General features: G+C 37.4%; 1 protein-coding gene across 7 annotated transcripts in view; it reads left to right on the forward strand.

Moving 5' to 3' along the window:
- HFM1 (helicase for meiosis 1) overlaps positions 1-14,439 on the forward strand; it is an 80,544-nt gene extending 66,105 nt beyond the window's left edge. For 3 of the 7 annotated variants that reach the window (XM_072968235.1, XM_072968238.1, XM_072968241.1), the window contains 9 exons: positions 725-805; positions 1,048-1,163; positions 3,210-3,289; positions 4,258-4,364; positions 8,644-8,889; positions 9,925-10,015; positions 12,773-12,884; positions 12,974-13,131; positions 13,885-14,439. In XM_072968235.1, the coding sequence (XP_072824336.1) occupies positions 725-805; positions 1,048-1,163; positions 3,210-3,289; positions 4,258-4,364; positions 8,644-8,889; positions 9,925-10,015; positions 12,773-12,884; positions 12,974-13,131; positions 13,885-13,954 (1,061 nt within the window). In that variant the 3' untranslated portion in view covers positions 13,955-14,439. Of the gene's footprint in view, positions 1-724; positions 806-1,047; positions 1,164-3,209; positions 3,290-4,257; positions 4,365-8,643; positions 8,890-9,924; positions 10,016-12,772; positions 12,885-12,973; positions 13,132-13,884 lie in introns of those variants that run through there. The other 4 variants (XM_072968236.1, XM_072968237.1, XM_072968239.1 and 1 more) reach the window with 4 other exon arrangements.
- The last annotated feature ends 3,708 nt before the right edge of the window (positions 14,440-18,147 follow it).

An 18,147-nucleotide genomic window follows, 5' to 3' on the forward strand; every position in this document is an offset into this window, starting at 1 on the left:
TGCTGCCTTTGGATGTTATGCCCTCTACCTGGAACATCCCCTTGCCCACTTCTTCTGTCCAGATCCTGCCTGTCCTTCAGGGGCCGGTTCACATGCTTGCTCCATGTCACTAGTGAGAGTTTAAATCAAGAAAAAGCCTACTTACATAAAATAAATGAAGAGTAAACTACATATTTGGATATATTAATTCTAGCTTAGAGGGGTCAAGCTGGAAGCAGTCTCTCTATGAATCATATAGTAAATTTCTTATACCCCTAAGGCACTATTTCTAACATTTATTAAATACGTATGGTGTCCTGTCTACTAGCTGCTGTCAGTGGTGCCATCAAAATGCCATGAGGTTTGTTCTTTCCGTGTTCTTCGGTATTAAGTATAAAGCAGAAAAAAATTTTCAAAACTCCACTTGCATTCTTACCTCATTCAGCAAGAGTTAACTGATTCTATGACAGTTGGCTCTATTTATATCAGGGGGTTAAGAGAAGCTTATAGGTGGCTCAAGGTGCTTCTTATGAAAAGCTGGAACCTGGCTAATAGTGGGGCAGGGACTAACTGTTATCAGAAATATCTTTTTAAAAATACATATTAAATGGATTAGGAGAGAGTGTGAAAATCATCATCTCTTTGTACTGCCAGAAAGGAGAGGCAATGGATAAAAATTAATTATAATTAAACTCATAACAATAGACATAGTGAAAATAGGTTTGTTTTTCTTATATTAATTTAGGAATGACTGCCTGCAAAAAACCTGGGAACCGCGAATGTAATCATCACTGTAAAAATAAACATACATGTGGACATGACTGCTGTGAGTCCCATTAAACAAGTTTATTTCAAGTTTTAAAAATTGAAATTTCTTTGATGAATAGTAATGATACCCTGATTATCTGTGTATGATATTTATTTCATGCAGCTTATAACTCAAATAAGTTTTTCTTTTGTGGCAACGTTTTTAAAAAGTAAATATTAGATTAGAAATTTTGAAGAAATTTGGCTTTATATGAACAATACTAAAGTTTAACCTAAAGAATCTAGAATCTGTTTTCTTAGGTAAGACTGGAGTTGCACAGAAGTCAGAAATGAAAGAGTCAACGATTTCATCATATATATCTGATTTAAGAAGCAGGGATGCTGTTTCATCTCTTCCTCCAGTTAAACGTCTAAAGGTTAGTTTTAATAACGTGTATCCCTTGTTCTGTAATTAAATGTACATGGATAGTCCTTTATTCTGTGTATCAGTTAGGCAGGTATCCACAGTGTACTTTAGAGTTACAGCGAAGGCTTGACTAGGAACGTGACTGTTATTCATAATATTGTTTCTATAGGAAAAGATACTATAGTTTTTAATTAATCTGTAAATCCACTTTTGGGGCATAATTATATAGCCCCTTCCCTCATTAGCCTTTTCTGTTTTGTTTTGTTTTGTTTGACCAAAGAAGAGGGAAACGGGGAGGGATACGCAGCTCTTGGCTTGGTTCAGTGGTTGACACTCTTGCCCTTCCGTGGCTCCGTCTGTGAGGGAGTGGGCTGGAAAGTCTGAAGCTGGTTTTGATCCATGTGCCTGGATGAGTCTCCCTTTCAAGTGATGAAGCAGTGGGAGTTCCTATTGGTTGACAAGCTAGTCACTAGCAGACTTACTCTAGGCCTGAGTCATCGTATTCAGGGCAAAATAATTGATTGGGCCACAAAACAGAACCTAGGAAATGGCAGAGTGCCTGTTTCTTTTCTAGGGCTTTTATAAGAAAGACGATTCTAAGTCATGAGGCTAAGACAAGGAGAATATTGGGACACATGGAGAAGCTTGCAGTTTGAAATGGCCACCACCTTTTCTGAGATAATCTTTTTTAGTAGCCCAAGTTTTTCCTTCATTCCTTCTTTTCAGATTCATTCCATATTATTCCTTCTTTCCTTCCATATTCATTGAGTACCAGGCATATGCCAAGCACTGTAGTAGGTGTGGAAGATACAGTGATAAGATAGTTTTCGTCCCTCTGTGATCCTCACAGAGTTTACAGTTGAGTGAAGGATACAAATAAGTAAAGAGGCTTTTTCACTACAGTGTGATGAGTGATTCTGTGGCAGAAGTGTAAGACAACTGGAACTTATGTAGAAAGTACACTCACTCCACACTTGATAGGCCAGGAAATGCTTCCTAATAAGCATGATTGAGACCCGAAGGGTATGAAGGCATAAGCCAGGTGTGCCGAGGTGAGTACCAGAGGGGCGGTGAAGAGGGGGAGAAAAGTGTTTCAAGATACAGGGAATATGCAGTGGGCCAGAGCTGACAGAGAGAGAGAGAGAGATCTTTTTAAAAACAGAAGTGATACGATCCATCTGGAGTTTAATTACAAGTAGGGGGTTGGAGAGAGATGAGACTGGAGAAGTAGGAGCTACATCATGAGGACATTTTTGCTATTTTAAGGATTTGACTTTATCCTAAAAGGACTAGGAAGCCACTGCAGGGCTTTAATCAGTGGCATGATCAGAACTGCATTTTACAAAGTTCTCTCTGGATGCAGCGTAGAGAATGGATTAGAGGATGATAGAAAAGGAACACAAGGACTCATTAGGGAGATTTTGCTGTAATCCAGGCAAAATGATGGCCTAGCCTAGTGTAGTGGCAGTAGCAGTGGAAAGAAGTCGCTGGGTTTGAAATATTTTTCAGAGGTAGAATCTGCTGCCTTGGTGCTTAATTGGTTATAAGGGGTGAAGCAGGAGTTGTTAAAGATGGTGCCCAGCCTTCTGCTTGAACAACCAGGAAAAAAGAGGGGCCTCACTAGGGTAGGTACTCTAAAGGGAAAGCAAATTTGGAGGAGTAGAGACATGATCACTGAGGAAACACTGAATTTTGAGGCCTACAGGATGTCTAGGTAAAGATGTTCTATAGACAGTTGGATATAGCTATTTGAAAATCAGGAGAGAATTGAGCTAGAAAATCATTCACATGTGGATGTATGTGAAGCCATGAGAGTAAAGGAGACCTTTGACTGAGTAGAGTGAGAAGAGAAGAAGGCCTAGTGAGGGGAGCCGGGAAGAATGTCAGTGTTTAAGAAGGGCCTGAGAAGGAGATCTGAGTTGAGAATTTGCCTGTGTTTCTCATAATTTATTGGTTTGGGGACTGTATGTCTCAGCAGGAATTTTGCTGTCTGGCTCATTTGTTAAAAGGTATTTATGTGAAATTGATAGTTGAACTGTATTTTTTTCATTAATAGATGCAGATGAATAAATCTCAAAGTGTGAACCTTAAAGAGTTTGGTTTTACTCCAAAACCTTCTCTTCCCAGTATATCAAGGTACAAATATAATGTTAATATCTAAGGTAAAATATTCATCATAACCTGTCTGATCCTCCAGATAATCACTTATTCAGAGAAAGATGGTCACTGGCTTCCTTTAAATCACAGCAATCATTTAGCTCCGTAGTGAAGTAGTGACATGATAAGAGTTTTCTAGTCTTTCGTACCCCAAATTTATTTAGAACTCTGCAGTCCTAGGGTACTTTACTACCCATCCTGTGTGCCATGCCCTCAGGCTCTCTCTGCCTTCCAAACTTACCAGGTGGCGAGAGTATACTTTAGAAAGAGAAGTTGTGTTGGTGTGTAAAGTCTAATCTTTCCCATTTAGGGGCCCACTCTGTATTAATAATACCTCAAATTTATAAAATACTTTATAATTTTAAAATTACACTTTCGTATATTATTTGTTTTGACCTTCACAAAGGCCTGGCTCATAAACCAAGATATTTTTATCCCACTATGTAGATGAGATAAGCAAAGCTCATATTCCTGGTAAGCAGAGGGCCCTAATGACATCTCAGCATTCTTTTCCCATATTGTGATGCCTAAAAGGTAGCAGTTTATGTAAGTTCCCTTCCAGATAAAGGCATTTTACATGCAGGGATGACATTTAATACACTGAACAGCCAGGACAGAACAGCCGCTGACCGATCAGTATAGATGCCAACACTGCTGCAAGAGATCCTTGGTTTTGTTATCTAACTGCAAGTTGCATTAGCCATAGATTTTTAAGGCTACACACAGGTAGCGGAACTCTGCCTACTAGGGGCATGTAAAGATGACTGAATAGTTGTCACTTCCATTAAACACCTGTCTTTACCCTTTACTAGTCAGGCTAGCACAGTTTATCACAGAAGTGTTGAGTGGATGAAGCAGTTTTTTTCCATTTATATGAATAAGTAGTTTTCAAAGTCAGGTTAATTTTTAATATCTTCTTTAACATTTTTATGGTTTTATTTATAAAGGTCAGAATATTTAAACACACCTGAGGTGCCTATGATGGAGCAGAGGGCTCGGCGTGAGGTGTATGCAAAAGGTCAACAGCGAGAACCATCTTCATATCAAGACAGAGGTAAGTTACTGTTGATGTTGACTTGAGAGAGAATACAATTTATCACTGCTTTGGATTGACAAGCAATGTTATCGAAAACCCAGCATCTGAAATTATTGTGATCATTCACTCGGCAACATCTTTCTTGCCAATTCTTGCACCAAGTTCGAATTCTTGGGTCTTTAATTTCAGATGGTCTTGCTGGGTCTGTCATAGATGTAAAACATCTTTACCTACATAGCACTGACGATTGTAATTTATAGGTAATATGAGGGAAAGCTGAGAATTACAAGGGTTCTTTGGATATGCAAAGTATTAAAATGCTGAACTATTACTTTTATGTTTCTTTAGAATCATTTAAAATAATTCTGTGTTTATAAAGTTAGTCCAGTTTTACAAAATAGCTGCGTTACCTTGGGAAATTTTTTAACCTCTTTGACCTTAGTCTTATCTTTAAAATTAAAGGATTAAATTGGGTGACCTCTAGTATCTCTCCAGTTCTTAAACCTGTGGTTCTTACACTCTCTGTGATAATGCGAGACTGTTGTCTAGTCTGTGGGATGTAGCTGGCTTGTAAGCTTGGTTTGCTTTGCTATGTCTGCCATTAAATTAGTGAGATAGTGCACATAAATTCTTCAGCTTTGGGCCTGATTCATCATCTCTCCAGATCCTGCCATTAATAACACCATTGCTCTGGGTCATGCTACTAACAGCCAGTCTGTTAAAACGTGTGAGAAATAATTCTGGCCATAGAGCTTTTTGTTCAAGTGACTGTCTATGTAGAAATGGTAAGCTTGGTGGGTTTTTTTTAACACAATTTCATTTGTGTGTTGTTTTTGACCTCTGTTGCCACTCTTTCCTTCATTCTTTCGCATTATGCTTTCTCTAGCCATAATTTAAGATCCTACTTAGGCAGGGCCTGGAGCACCCCCCACCTCTTATGACACCATGGCAGCCATTAGGCCCAATATCAGATCAAGAAAAATCCCCTGATCACATCTAGAGTATCAGAGCCTTTGTCCACTTTGTCCCAAGCCTGATTATCATCACAACGTGGATAGATTGTAAGATTGTCAACTTCCCTTGGTTTTATCCCCCTTCAACCTGTAGCCCTCTAACTTATTCCTTGTATGGCTGCTCTGTTCCCTGCCTTTCTCCACACCAGAGTTCATTCTGCATTCTGTTTACCTTCACATTGTCTTTACATAGCTTTTCAACTTTTACTTCTTTCCCACCCGTTATTCCAATTGTGATTTGTATTATGCTATAAAAGTCTCATTTGGATACTTTAAACCCCAATAATAACTGTGTCCCTCTTTTACTGAGTGCCCCCCAACCTTTTTAAAAAGAAGAAACTGTATAGTATAGCAGTTAAATTTATAGCATCTGGAAATAATCTGTTTCAGTTCAAATCCTAGCTCTGTCATTTAGTAGTTGTATGACTTCATAGTACACTTACCCGCTTTGTCTCAATTCCCTCATCTGCTTATAATTTAGGGATTTCAGGATTAAATGGGATAATGTATGTAAAGCTCTTAGCACAGTATCTGGTACTATTATTAATAGTAATTGAGTATATTAATTATACTTTTTACACACTAGTCTTCAGCAAAACATACTTAAAGTGTATTCAAATACTGCTCTTAAGAATGTTTTAAGAAAAACATGACAGTTTTTATCATCTGTTTTCCAGTTTCAAGAAAAGAAGAAAAAATGTCAGAAAGCATGTTGAATTATAAAATTTAAATTATGAGGGACCTTTGTGCAATTTCTCATTTTACAGTGAAAGGAGCCAAGCTCAAAGAGATTAAATTACTTGCCCAAAATCACATATCTAATTAATGATAGGGCCAGAAATAGATTCCGTATCTCTTGATTCCCAGTCCAATGCCATTTCTATAAAATGAAATTGACTTCAGTTACCAGTGGAGAATTGAAAAATCAAATCTATGATATATGAACTCTTTTCAGCTTTCTAGCCCCCCAACTGTATACTTCTCTGTTTCTGTACCCATCGTTAACTCTTTATTTGTTTTAAAAGAAGAATTATCTCTTCTTCTATTCAAGGCTTATCCCTCCGTCTGTAATCTTAATCTTTCCAGTTCTGCCTCCCCCGGCTTCAGGAGACCAGCTGTCCCTCTCCTCTTCCCCTTACTGTCAGTCTCTTTCTCTTCAGCATATAAATGTGCTCCAGTCCTTCCTTCTTTAGGTGCAAGTCCCCATCTAGCTAGACGGTCCTCTTCTCATTATATGTCCATTGCTCTTATATGTTATTATATGTACCTACTCCTCTTTTCAGAACATAGCATGTTGTGTAATGCTTGTATGTGTATCAAGGTACAAAAGTAGAGTAATGTGAGCTGGAGTTGTAGGAACAGTTGAAGGATGGAGAAGAGTTTGGATAGTGAAGAAAAGGATAGAGGTTATTTAAAGTGAAGGAAACTCGCTTCACTGGAGCAAGCTCATGCTGGCTTGTGAGAGATGATTGTTAAATTTTGGGGGAAGCTTTCAGGTATTATTAAAGTTTAATTATGTAAGCTTTCAATTAAACAAATTATATTGAAAACAAAAGCTATAAATATTAAAAACTAACCATTTCCTAATTATTCTGCTACACTTTGCTGGTATCTGTATTCTTGAGATTATTTGCATCTGTTTGTATCTGTGTGGTGGAAATACTGTTCAAAGGGGTGCTATTGTCCGTTTCTTCCCAACTTTGCTTTTAGTTACGTCGCGTCGTGTTGGTAGCTTGAAATCAGTCATGGTGGGACTATTTATACCATGGAAATCAGTAAACACAACAAATCAGGGCTTAATGTATTGTTTTGTTTATTGTTTAGATTTCAGAAAGTAATGGAGAAAATGTTAATAGTGCAGATTAAATTTAACAGTGTGTCATGTGTATTGACCTTACATTGTGAATAGTATGAAAAACTGAAGGAGTGTTCTTCTAGCATTTGAAAATTATTATCTAATTCAACAAAGAAGTTAATGCTTAAGTCAATGGATGAATGAATGAAGTCCAAATATATGTCTTTGTTGTTGTACTTTTATTAAAGTCACCAAAAATATCAAACAACATTTGAATTGACAAATTAATGTGAGAACTACATTCATTTATCAATTGCAACTGTAGGTTGATACAGATATAAGAGTTTTTGGCAAAATTCAATGAAAACATTCAGTGGTAATCAATTAGATATATGGAATTTACAATTAATAATACTGTATATTTTATCATTATTTGTAAATTGTGTGCAACAATCCTTTACATATAATAAACATATAGTACATATACATACACTTTTTTTGAAGAAGCAGTTATTAAACATTTATTAGCACACTACTATGGACAACTGTACAAGTAAAGGCATTAAGTCCCCATATCATATGTGGTAGGTACTATTATTGCCCCCATTTTGCAGAGGAGAAAACTTGGCTCAGAGTTTAAATTACTTGTCTAGGATCTCCCAACTGGTAAATGAGAGGTGGAATTTTCACCCAGGTAGTCTGGCTCTAAGCCCATGCTATAAACAGTGGCTAACACTGAAGGTATTTTAGCAGGAGAAAAATGAGTGTATATTTTCACCAGAAAAAGAAAGAAAAATGCCATATGATGCCACTTACATGTGGAATCTAAAAAAAGGACACAAATGAACTACATATTATTTATAACTTAAGTGATTGATTTCTTGAATATGTGTAAGTACATTTGACGGTCCTTTATGATTGGATTACTGCATTCTGTTCTTATTTTGTGGTTGGCTTTATTCCTTTGATAACTGTAAGTTTAAAAAGCTAGAGCTCTAAACTCTTCTTAGAAACAATGGGCAGTACATATATATAAATTTTAAAAATATGTGCAATATATATCTTATATGTATTTACCTGTAATATATTGTATATGTGCAGTCAAATTGTATCAATTCTACCTAATGAAACTGAAAAATAAAAAAAGGTATTTTCATAACAATACTCAATTACTACTTGTAGGAGAAGAGCTGGAGGGAGGAAGTCCATTTTAGAAGCTGTTACAGTGCAATCTTGGATTAAGATTATTCTTGCATAGGAATTAAGAGGGAAAATTAATTCTGTCTAGAAGAATACCTTGAAAATTAAATTCAGTGCAGCAATCAATCACTACATGTCATATAGTAAATAGAATTGGTTGAACATAATACTCCGCAATGCTTTCTTGAGACCTCTGTCTGGTAGTTGAAAGATGTGTTTGATATGTCAGTAGATAATGGTGCATATGGTTAAAAAAGTACCTATACTCTTTTATGCGTAAATATGACAGATCTTTCTAGATGGACCTGTTCTGCAACTTCATATGAGAAAGCCCATCACACAGTGCTGTTCAACAGAAATCTTAATGCACCTGGAAAACAGAATTTGACAGATGCAGATAAAAGTAATTCTTCATTTTCAGAAGTTTTGAATGTGAACTTTGAATTGGGAAATGAAGTTTGGGATGATTTTGATGATGAAAACTTAATAGAAGTTACTAGCTTTTCAGCTGATACTGAGAAGACCAAAACATCAGGTAAATAGCATGAAATGTATTTCTTGGTATGTATGTATTTTATTTGAAACATATATATTTTAGCATGAAATAATGTCATAAAAAATTCTTTGAATATTTTTCAGTTTAGCTTTTGGGACTAATTTTCTTTGCCTTTTTGTGTGCTTGTTTAATTAGCTTTGGTTTTTTTAAGATTATAATTTTTAGCAAAACTAAAAATGTGACCCTCCCACAAACAACATTTCCCGTCCCCAAGGACAGAGGTCAACGTCATTCCATGATGATGAGATAGCAGACGAGCTTTTTCTATTCTACAGCTCCTTGTCTTGTTAAAGGCTCTATTCAAATTCAGATTGTTTATTGAATTTTCCCTTATAAAACAGACAGTCCTGCTCTCCGTTCTAGGATCTCACATGGTCTGGTAATGCTTGTGAAAGAAAAAAAGGTTCCATTTTTTGAAGTATTCTTTTTTTCACATGTGAGCAAAGAACATTAAAAGATAACTTTTATTTCTACTAGAAATATTGACTTTTCAGGTATAAATAAATAAAGTAGAAAAGGTCAGCTTCTCACGTATTGGATGTTGTGTTTAAATCATATACAATCAAAAAATAACGAGAGTAGGCCTTTGAGTTACTGGCGAATTGACTCTATTTCACTAAAACAGAGAGGTGAAAATCTTGATGATAAGACAAGGTAGCAAGATGGAGATCCTCTCTCCCAGGATGGATAACAGAGGGAAATCAGCGCCTTGCAGTCATTGAAAATACTGAATGAACTTTGACTTGATCATTTACATGGCTTAAAAATAAATAAATAATAGTGGTCTGAAGACCCTTTAATATAGTGACTAATAAGCTAACCTGTGTGTTTTGTACTTGTATTCCATTAGCTTTGCTCTTTTGTTTCTCTTTGCACATTAAATTTGACTTTTGAGAAGACTTTTCCCTCCTTAACCTTATCGTGTCTGTTTGGAGAGAGCCCTCGTAGAACTTGTGAAAAACTCCGTTTAGCTCTTTCCTGGCATTCTGTTTCAAATGTTATCTCTTTACATAGGATTTGGAAACACTTTGAGTTCCAGTACCAGGGAAAGTAAGCTACCCTTCCAAGAATCAAAAAGCAGATTCCAAACAGAAATGTCAAACAGGCAAGTTTTAGACTTAGACTACTTACAACTTTATATCCTCTTGATACGTAACGAGATGGGGATCAAGTTATTAGATGTCAGAGAAGCAATAAGGTATGAGCCAACCTGCATCCTCTTAAACATGGAGCTGTGTTTCTCAAAGTGCTGTTGTCAGACCACCCAAATCAAAATTGTGTAGGGGTATATATTAAAAATACACATTCCTGGGCGCCATGATTACCGAATCACGGCCTCTGGGGCTGGAGCTGAGGAACCTTCGTTTTTCACAATAAGTGAAAACTGAATGGGAGTTTGACCGGCAGAAGGGATTCGACTAAGGCATTCCAGGGAGAAGCAGCATATGTGAAGGGCGTTGCATGCTCAGGGTCAGTGAAGAGTGGTCCGTGTGGCCACAGCGCCGAGGCTGACTGCTGAGGTCTGGGAGGGGCCTTGAATGCCGCATTTGGATACCTGTGCCGGATCCAGTAGGTCGGGGTCACAAACACAAATGCCTTTGGGGTTGATACACCCAGTTGACTGTAGTGTCCTGTCTACGGGGAGCGCCACGACTCAGCTCCTGCCAGTTGTTGCTGTGCAGGAAATGTGAGTCTAGTGTTGTCAAATATCCCGATGTTCCCCCAAAACTAAGAATCTAAAATTTATGTGATATCGTCTGACTTTTCAATTTTGACAATTACTCTTTGTAAAACGTGATTATACTCTGCAGCACCCCCCCCTACCAATGGTAATAATGCTTACAGGCCAGATTTAGCCTAGGGGCCTCTAGCTTTTGACCTCCATAGGAGGCAGTGAGGAGCCGTCCATTTAAGCAAAGGGTAAGTAATTTAATCAGAAAAAGTCATTCTAGCAGTGACTCTTAGAATGAGTTTTAGAGGGTGGGACCACCAGAGGCATGGCGGCCACTGAGAAAGGCAGGCTGCGATGCGCTCCAGGTAGGGCAGAGGTGATAGGAACTGAGGCGCCGAACTGGATTTCTGAGGTACTCAGGCAACTCAGATCAGATTTAGCAGTTGGTAGGATGTGGTAGTTAAGGAGGAGGGAAGAATAAATGGCAAGTGGGCAGGTGGCGATATTACTTGAGAATATAGGACACATAAGACATTTGGGGGAAAAAACTATAATAATTTTAGAAATGTTCAGCTTAAAGTGTCTTTGCAGAAATGTAAACGCATCTGGATGTGGGACCTGATTGCAGAGGTCAAGGGAGAGCAGAGCTCTCCCAAAGAGGAGAGGTGCTGACCCCTTTTTATTCAGGGTCCAGTTTTCTGCTAAAGGGTTATTTATTTCTCCTTTAAAAACTTCAAAATGTGTGGTGTCTTTTGATAGTTCTGCTTTTATTTATCATTTGACTGATCATTAGCATCACTACCACAGAATCATAGATTTCAGAGAACTCCAGAGTTGAGGGAGACTTAATTTAAATGTCATTTGTTCTCCCTACCACCGGATCCTTGATTAGCCGTCCAGCGTCACTGGCAAGTAATCATGCCATCTCTGCCAAGACAGCTCCAGGGAGCAGGAGCTCGTTTGCTCCAAAGTGCTTGTTCCATGTTTGGATCTCTCGGATCATTCAATAGCTTTTTAAAATATTGCCTAAAATTTGTCTTTTATCATTTCCATTCATTTATTCTAACTCTGAGCATACAGAAAAGACAGATTGGAAGCAACAACTGGAACAAAGCTGTGGGTTTAGAGAAAATAGACAAATCACACTGGGAAGAAAACAAGGCACGTGAACGATTTTGTGCATCACACCTTTAGAAAACCACGAATAATTCTGGGAGAGTTTAGAAGTGACCAGCAGAAGATAAGTAGGTTTAAAAGGGAATCATATCAAGAAGCCTCTGAGAAACTGGTGTCAGAAGTTGCAGCAAGGAAGACGGCCTGCGGGACCTGAGTGTCTGCGGGCAAGAGACGTGCTTTCCCTTTTATACTCTTTTTACTGTTTTAATTCTTTGCTATTCATCAAAGACAGGAAGTTTCAGTCCTATCAGTATAGTGATTCTCCCCTCCCCCTCCCCACCACCTACTGCTCCTTGCATGACTGTCACATTTTAGCCTGTGTCAGCTTAAATTGTCACCTCCTCAGACGGGCATTCGTGACCATCTTTTTAAAGTGGGTTTGTGCCTCCACACAGTTACTTCCTATAATATTACTCAGTTCATTTTCTTCATATCACTCCAGGATCTGTAATTGTATTTGTTTTTTATTCATTGTCTGCTCCTCTGCAGATGACAGCTCCCTGAGGATTCGTTTACCACTTTATGCTTAGCTCCTACTATAACATGCGGCAGATGGTAGTGAATAATAAATGTTTTTTAATGAATGAATGTAATACAGAAGGTCAAAGCCAAGTCCTGGTATACAGTTATACACGAGAAGATAGCTAGAGATGTCTGTCTGTAGTGAGACCAGAACAGGGGAAGGAGACTAAAAGTTATGCAAGTGGGGTTTAGGAAAGATGTTCCATCTGCGAGATGACAGATGATTAAGCATAAGACTCAATTTCAATGAAAATTATTGAATGATTCTTTCTGTAGCCCTTTAAAACTAGTATTCTTAATTTGGAATATGTAAATTGTTGTTTTGTGTAAAAGAAAGGAGATACACAAGTTCTCCATGAAACAGCATCATTTTGGGGGGATAAATAAGATAAACTTGAGTCATACTTTTCAAAGAATCACCTATGATCTAAATGAGGATGGTGTGTTTCTCCTATTTGCCATATTTTACAAATAATTCATTTTGATTTTTAGTTTTGTTTCATCACATGAGAAGCCAGATATTTATTTATCAAATTCTGCCATGTCCAAGCCTGGTGCATCCTCCATGACAAAACTACCTCAACAAGCTGAAACTGCAGATACTGTGAGAAGAAGCACTTCTTATTTTTCTTTTAAATACTGCCTGGATAGTTAAACTTTCAATAATTGCTGTTTATTTGACCCAAAATATAGATCCATTTACAAGAAAGAAAACAACAAAGTCTGTCACCAGTGATTGAAAAACTATGCTTCACTCACTCTGAAAAAATACCACGGTCTTCAAATTTTGTTGAGAAGGTGGATTGCTTTGTTAGAAACAGTGAAGAATATAAAAAGGAAATTGATTTCAGGTAAGAACTCTTTAAAAACATTTCAAGACTATAAATTAAAGCTTTTACAAATGAGTTCAGCATTCCTTTTTCCCTTGGTTAATTTTAAAGATCAGAACCTAAATGTGTTTTATTTACTTAAAGACATTACAATTTTAGACCCCTGTTAAGCTAAGCTTCATGAGGTAATTCAAAATATCAAATACCTCAATTTTTGAGAACCTGTGTTTGATGCTACTATTTAAAACATTATATTGTATTGATAAACACTTTTTTTTCCACTGATTTGAATACCGATTATAAATATAAAGTGTAAGGTCACTTGAGAAATTCAGAAGAGATTTTCAAAAGTTCAAGTTGTATTTTAGCCACCAACATCTATTATAACTACAGGTTCAAAGAAAAAGTCACATTAAGTCTAGTCTGCTCCCCTGCTGCTGGTCACTTTCATGGGTAACGCTAGCGGATTCCCTTTCCTCTTGAACAGTCAAGGTGTATAGACCTGCTGACACACTGATTAAGTGGCATTACTTTCCAATATGTTTAAAGAAGTATCTAAGATACTTGTCTCTACCTTTCACAGTTTATGAAGTCTGATTTCACCTCGCAGACTTTCTGCAAGGTTATACATATTGAAGTTTGTGTGATAAATTAACCTCTTATTAATCTTCAAGTTTACCCATTTTATATTTGTTATTACGTTATTTGTTGTGAATTTAAAAATAAATTGTGTTAAAAAAATGTTTATTTTTACATTTGCTTTTTTCCCTCCAGTAGGTATCATCCGAATGATGAAGCTGATGAAATGAAATCTTTTCTTTCAATATTTGATGGTATTTTCTAAAACAAACAAGAATGCTTTATATATTAATAAGACAAAGCTTAAAGAAGCCTAATTATAAAGCATGCTTTTAAAAAAAAGTAGTTCATAATTATTCAGATTTTTTTCTCTTGAATTTGAGCAGCTTTGTTGACTTTTTGGCAGCAAAATATTTGGACTGATGTTTTTTTCCCATCATATTGTAACTTCATGAAAAGCATTTTTACAGTGACTTTGTTTCTGAGCTGATAATTAAGTTTCATTTAGAAATAATTATGTTTATTAATTGGATTTTAATGGGAAACAATCTAATATTTCATTTTTATATTTTCTTAACAAGAGGAAAGGCATTCTGTGAAAGCAAAATAATGCTAGTTCAGTGAATCTATTTATTGTATAAATTTTCACCAATATTGTTTTGTTTTACTAGAGATTTTTCAGAATCCAGTGGCTGTCTAAGCCTGTTGTTATATAATTTTGAGCAACAATAAATAAAACATTAATCAATATAGATTGTTGTTTTCCCTTAGCTTGTTTTTCAGTGTGGTGGAAACTTTGTTATCTTGACTTTTACTATAGCAAAAGCTATTTTATGTTATTTTCCAATGAGTTGTATCAAATTTCTTTATTGATAAGTAGTATATAGGCCCTGTAAGCAATGTTCATTATCTAACTTATTTGTAGACACAGTGTGAACTTGAAGCCACTTAAGAAATTTTAGGAATTTTTCTTTAGGTGTAAAAGCTTTAGAGACAAGAGAAGTAAAGAAAAATGAGGTTGTTAGTTATTATTAGTTAATATTTATGAAGCATCATAGTATTAAACTTAGAGAAAAAAACTTAAATCTAAGAGGCTTTGTCTCTGTTGAAAAATAAGAACAACCAGTCCTTTATTTTAGTCATCTTTACAGTTGGTGTTTCTGCATCTGAATCAATCATGCTACAACCTTTAAAGGTTATTAAACACCATTAAAATGAAAAATTGGTGTACTGCAGTCTGTTCATCTTGCATACAGACTTTGACACTAAGGAAATCACAATTTAATTCAGCAAGACTTACTGTGATGTGCTCAGTGAAAAGCACTGTGCTTGGTACTGCAAAGGGACCCAGATGATGAAAATACCGTTTTTCCTCTTGTGGAGCTTACGTTACGTTCTGGTGGAGAAATTAAGACCTATAGTAAAGCAATAATAAAGTATAGAATACATTAGAGGAGTGGTTCTCAAGCTTCAAGGGTGTTTTGGAATCTTCTAAGAGAGCTTGTTTGGAAACAGGTTCCTGGGCACCATCCCCAGTTGCTGACTCAGTGGGTCTGGAGCGGGGCTTGAGAATTTGCACTGCTACCAAGTTCCCAGGCGATGTCAGTGCTGCTGTTCCAAGGACCACGCTCTACAAGCTGCTGCAGTAGAGGTTAAAGAACTGTGGGATTTCATAGGAGGGAGAGTAAAATCTTGATCATGGGGTCAGGGAAGCCTTTTAGAGGAGTTAAATTTCAGCTGAGTCTTGAAAGATGAATAAGATTTTGACGGGCAGAGTCTTATGACAGAAGGAGATTCTAGGCCGAGGGAGCTGCTTGAGCAGTTCAAGGGAGGAAAGTATCTATTTGGGGAAAAATGAATAGACAATTTTAAACATAAGTTACTATTGTAGGAGCTGTTTCAACTATGTCTTAAGGCCACACTGTGGAGGGCTTTAGATGTTAAAATAAGAAACCTGAGCTTTACTCAGCAAACTGTTTCTCAGACTTACCTCACTGTAAGAAATATATGGATAATGTATTAAATGTACAAACTCCTAGACTTCATCTCAGAGCTACTGGCTCAGACTCTGCAGTGGGCAGGACTGGGAATTCTGTGGAGTTAACTAGCACTCAGTCATTCTCTATGATCAGGCCAATTTTAGAAACACTTGGGTAGATAATAGGTTCACTTCACAAGTGGTCAAGATGAATAGCAAATTCCTTTGTGCAGGTGTTTACCGGGGAAATTATGTGTATATTAAATATATGTAACTCAACAGCCCTGTTACATGCTGACCACCTAGCAGAGTACAGTCGCTGGGTATTCTTTCCATGAAGTGAATAATAACCTTCAGGTTTTCTATTTTGTAACTTATGTTCTAAATGTATTGGGTGTATTTATTCATGCAGAATGAACCACACAACAGAGCTTTCACAAAAATCTTTGTTGGGTTAAATTTTTTCAGTTTTTTTCAATTAAAAATGTCCTTAATTGGCTGTATTTTTCCTCATTTGTAATGTTAGTTTAATGGCAGGTACCTTATAGGTATGGAGTGAGAATTGAACAAGCCACTGCATAGGAAGTTCTTCGTTTAAGGACTGATACATAGTACGTGCTCAGTGAATGGTAGCTGTTCGTACTAAAAAGAAAGTGTCCTCAAGGGCAATTTTTAAATAACCCATTGGGAAGAGGTGAAATAATGCCATGCTCATTTGTCATATTTGAGTTGCGTTGTTGCATAAGACTTGACAAAGGAACTCTTGACTTTCCACAGATTATCATCCGTGGAAAAATTTTAAATCATAGCCCTCCCTCCTACATATACTTCCTCGTGCTTTCATGAAGAATGGGCTTCCATCCCCATTCCCTCCCTGCCAACATGCTTAGTTGGTTTATGGTCAGAGCATACTAATCTGTTTTAATATTACCTTAAGTAAAATGTAATTATAAAATAAATATTCTGCATGTTCTGTTGTAATACATTCCAAATGCAAGATTGCTGGATCATTCACTCTTAGGTTTGGCACAGCTTATTCCTTAGCAGTCTATGCAAAGAGTTGCTTCACCAAGACCCCATTTCTAGAACACACCCTCAACTAGCACAGAAGGGAGCACCCTGGGAGGGTGACATTTACCATGCATCCTAGGTGAGGACAGGTGTGTGCACAGAAGGCACCAGTGAGGAGGACGTCGGGGAAGCTAAGCTTACAGTTCAGCTAAGTGAGCCGAGAGTTTCATGTGGGCTTTGCTTAGTTAGTGGAACAAACAAAACGGAAATGCTGGCACTTCTTATCTTCTGGCATTTCAGCTCCTGGCTGCCAGTCGTTAAAAGATCTTGCCACTCAGAGTCTGATCTGAAGACCAGTAGCATGGAGAGCCCTGGGTAGGTCTTAGGCCTCGCGCCAGGATTTCCGAGTCAGAATCTGCATTCTGACAAGATCCTCAGGTGATCACATGCACACTGAAGTGTGAGAAGCCCTTTTTAGCTGGAAAGGAGAAGAAAGGAGGCAGCACCGGAACTGTAAGGGAAGCCATCCCAGAAGAAAAGTGCAAGAGCAACGACAACGGCGCAGTCTCCTGTCGGGTGAGTGTAGACGGCGCGGTCCCTGTCGTGAGTGTAGCGTGAGGCGTAGCGTGAGGCGTAGCTCTCGTCTAACTGCCTTTCAGGACAGGCGGTTTTCTTCACCAGCCGCATAAATTATCTTTGTAATTCTCGTGCATCAACTGGGTGTTTTGTCATGTAGCTTGAAAGGCACTTGGATGCTCTGTAGAGTTTTAATAAATGAAATAAAAGCAGATATTCAGAAGAGCAATCTTTGTCTTTCTTATTTGCACATTTCAATTTGGGAGCCTTTCCCTAAACTAACATCTGCCTCAAATGCCCTGCGTACTTCAGCAAGACAGGGAAACAAAACCCAGACACACAGAGCGTTCTGAAAGGTTTAGAAAAATGTGCACAGACCTGCCGTCACGTCTTACATGTTGTCGCTATGAAATACTTCATTACAAAAGGAATTACAGTTCAGCTGACACTAGCATTTTTCCTCCATAAGATAGTAAATGGTTTCAATCCTTTAGAAACTGCACACATGATGGAGTCATCCTTTTTTCTTTAGTTTTTAAATCAGTTTGAAATGTAAACTTTTACCATTTAGAATATTTTTTAATCTAAAAGAATTTTACTACAATGTTTTTTCTCATTTCCAGTTTATTAAAACTTTAGCAGGCCAAATTATCCAGGTTTCAGATTACCAAAAGATCAACTCAGTGAAGTCCACATTAAAAAGAAAGCCAAAAACCTAAAAACTGAAAAGAGGAAGCTAACATAAAGGAGACTCATCAGCAAGTTTCTAAACTTGAAAATCGAGAAGACTGGGAACTAGTTCACACAAGTCCCTCATCCACGTTGGCCTTCGTTTGTCCCAGGGCTTGGCGCGTGACCGCATCTTCAGGTTTTACCACGTGCACGGTCACCTT

This window comes from Vicugna pacos, chromosome 9 (genome assembly GCF_048564905.1).
Source record: "Vicugna pacos chromosome 9, VicPac4, whole genome shotgun sequence".
Lineage (NCBI taxonomy): Eukaryota > Metazoa > Chordata > Mammalia > Artiodactyla > Camelidae > Vicugna > Vicugna pacos.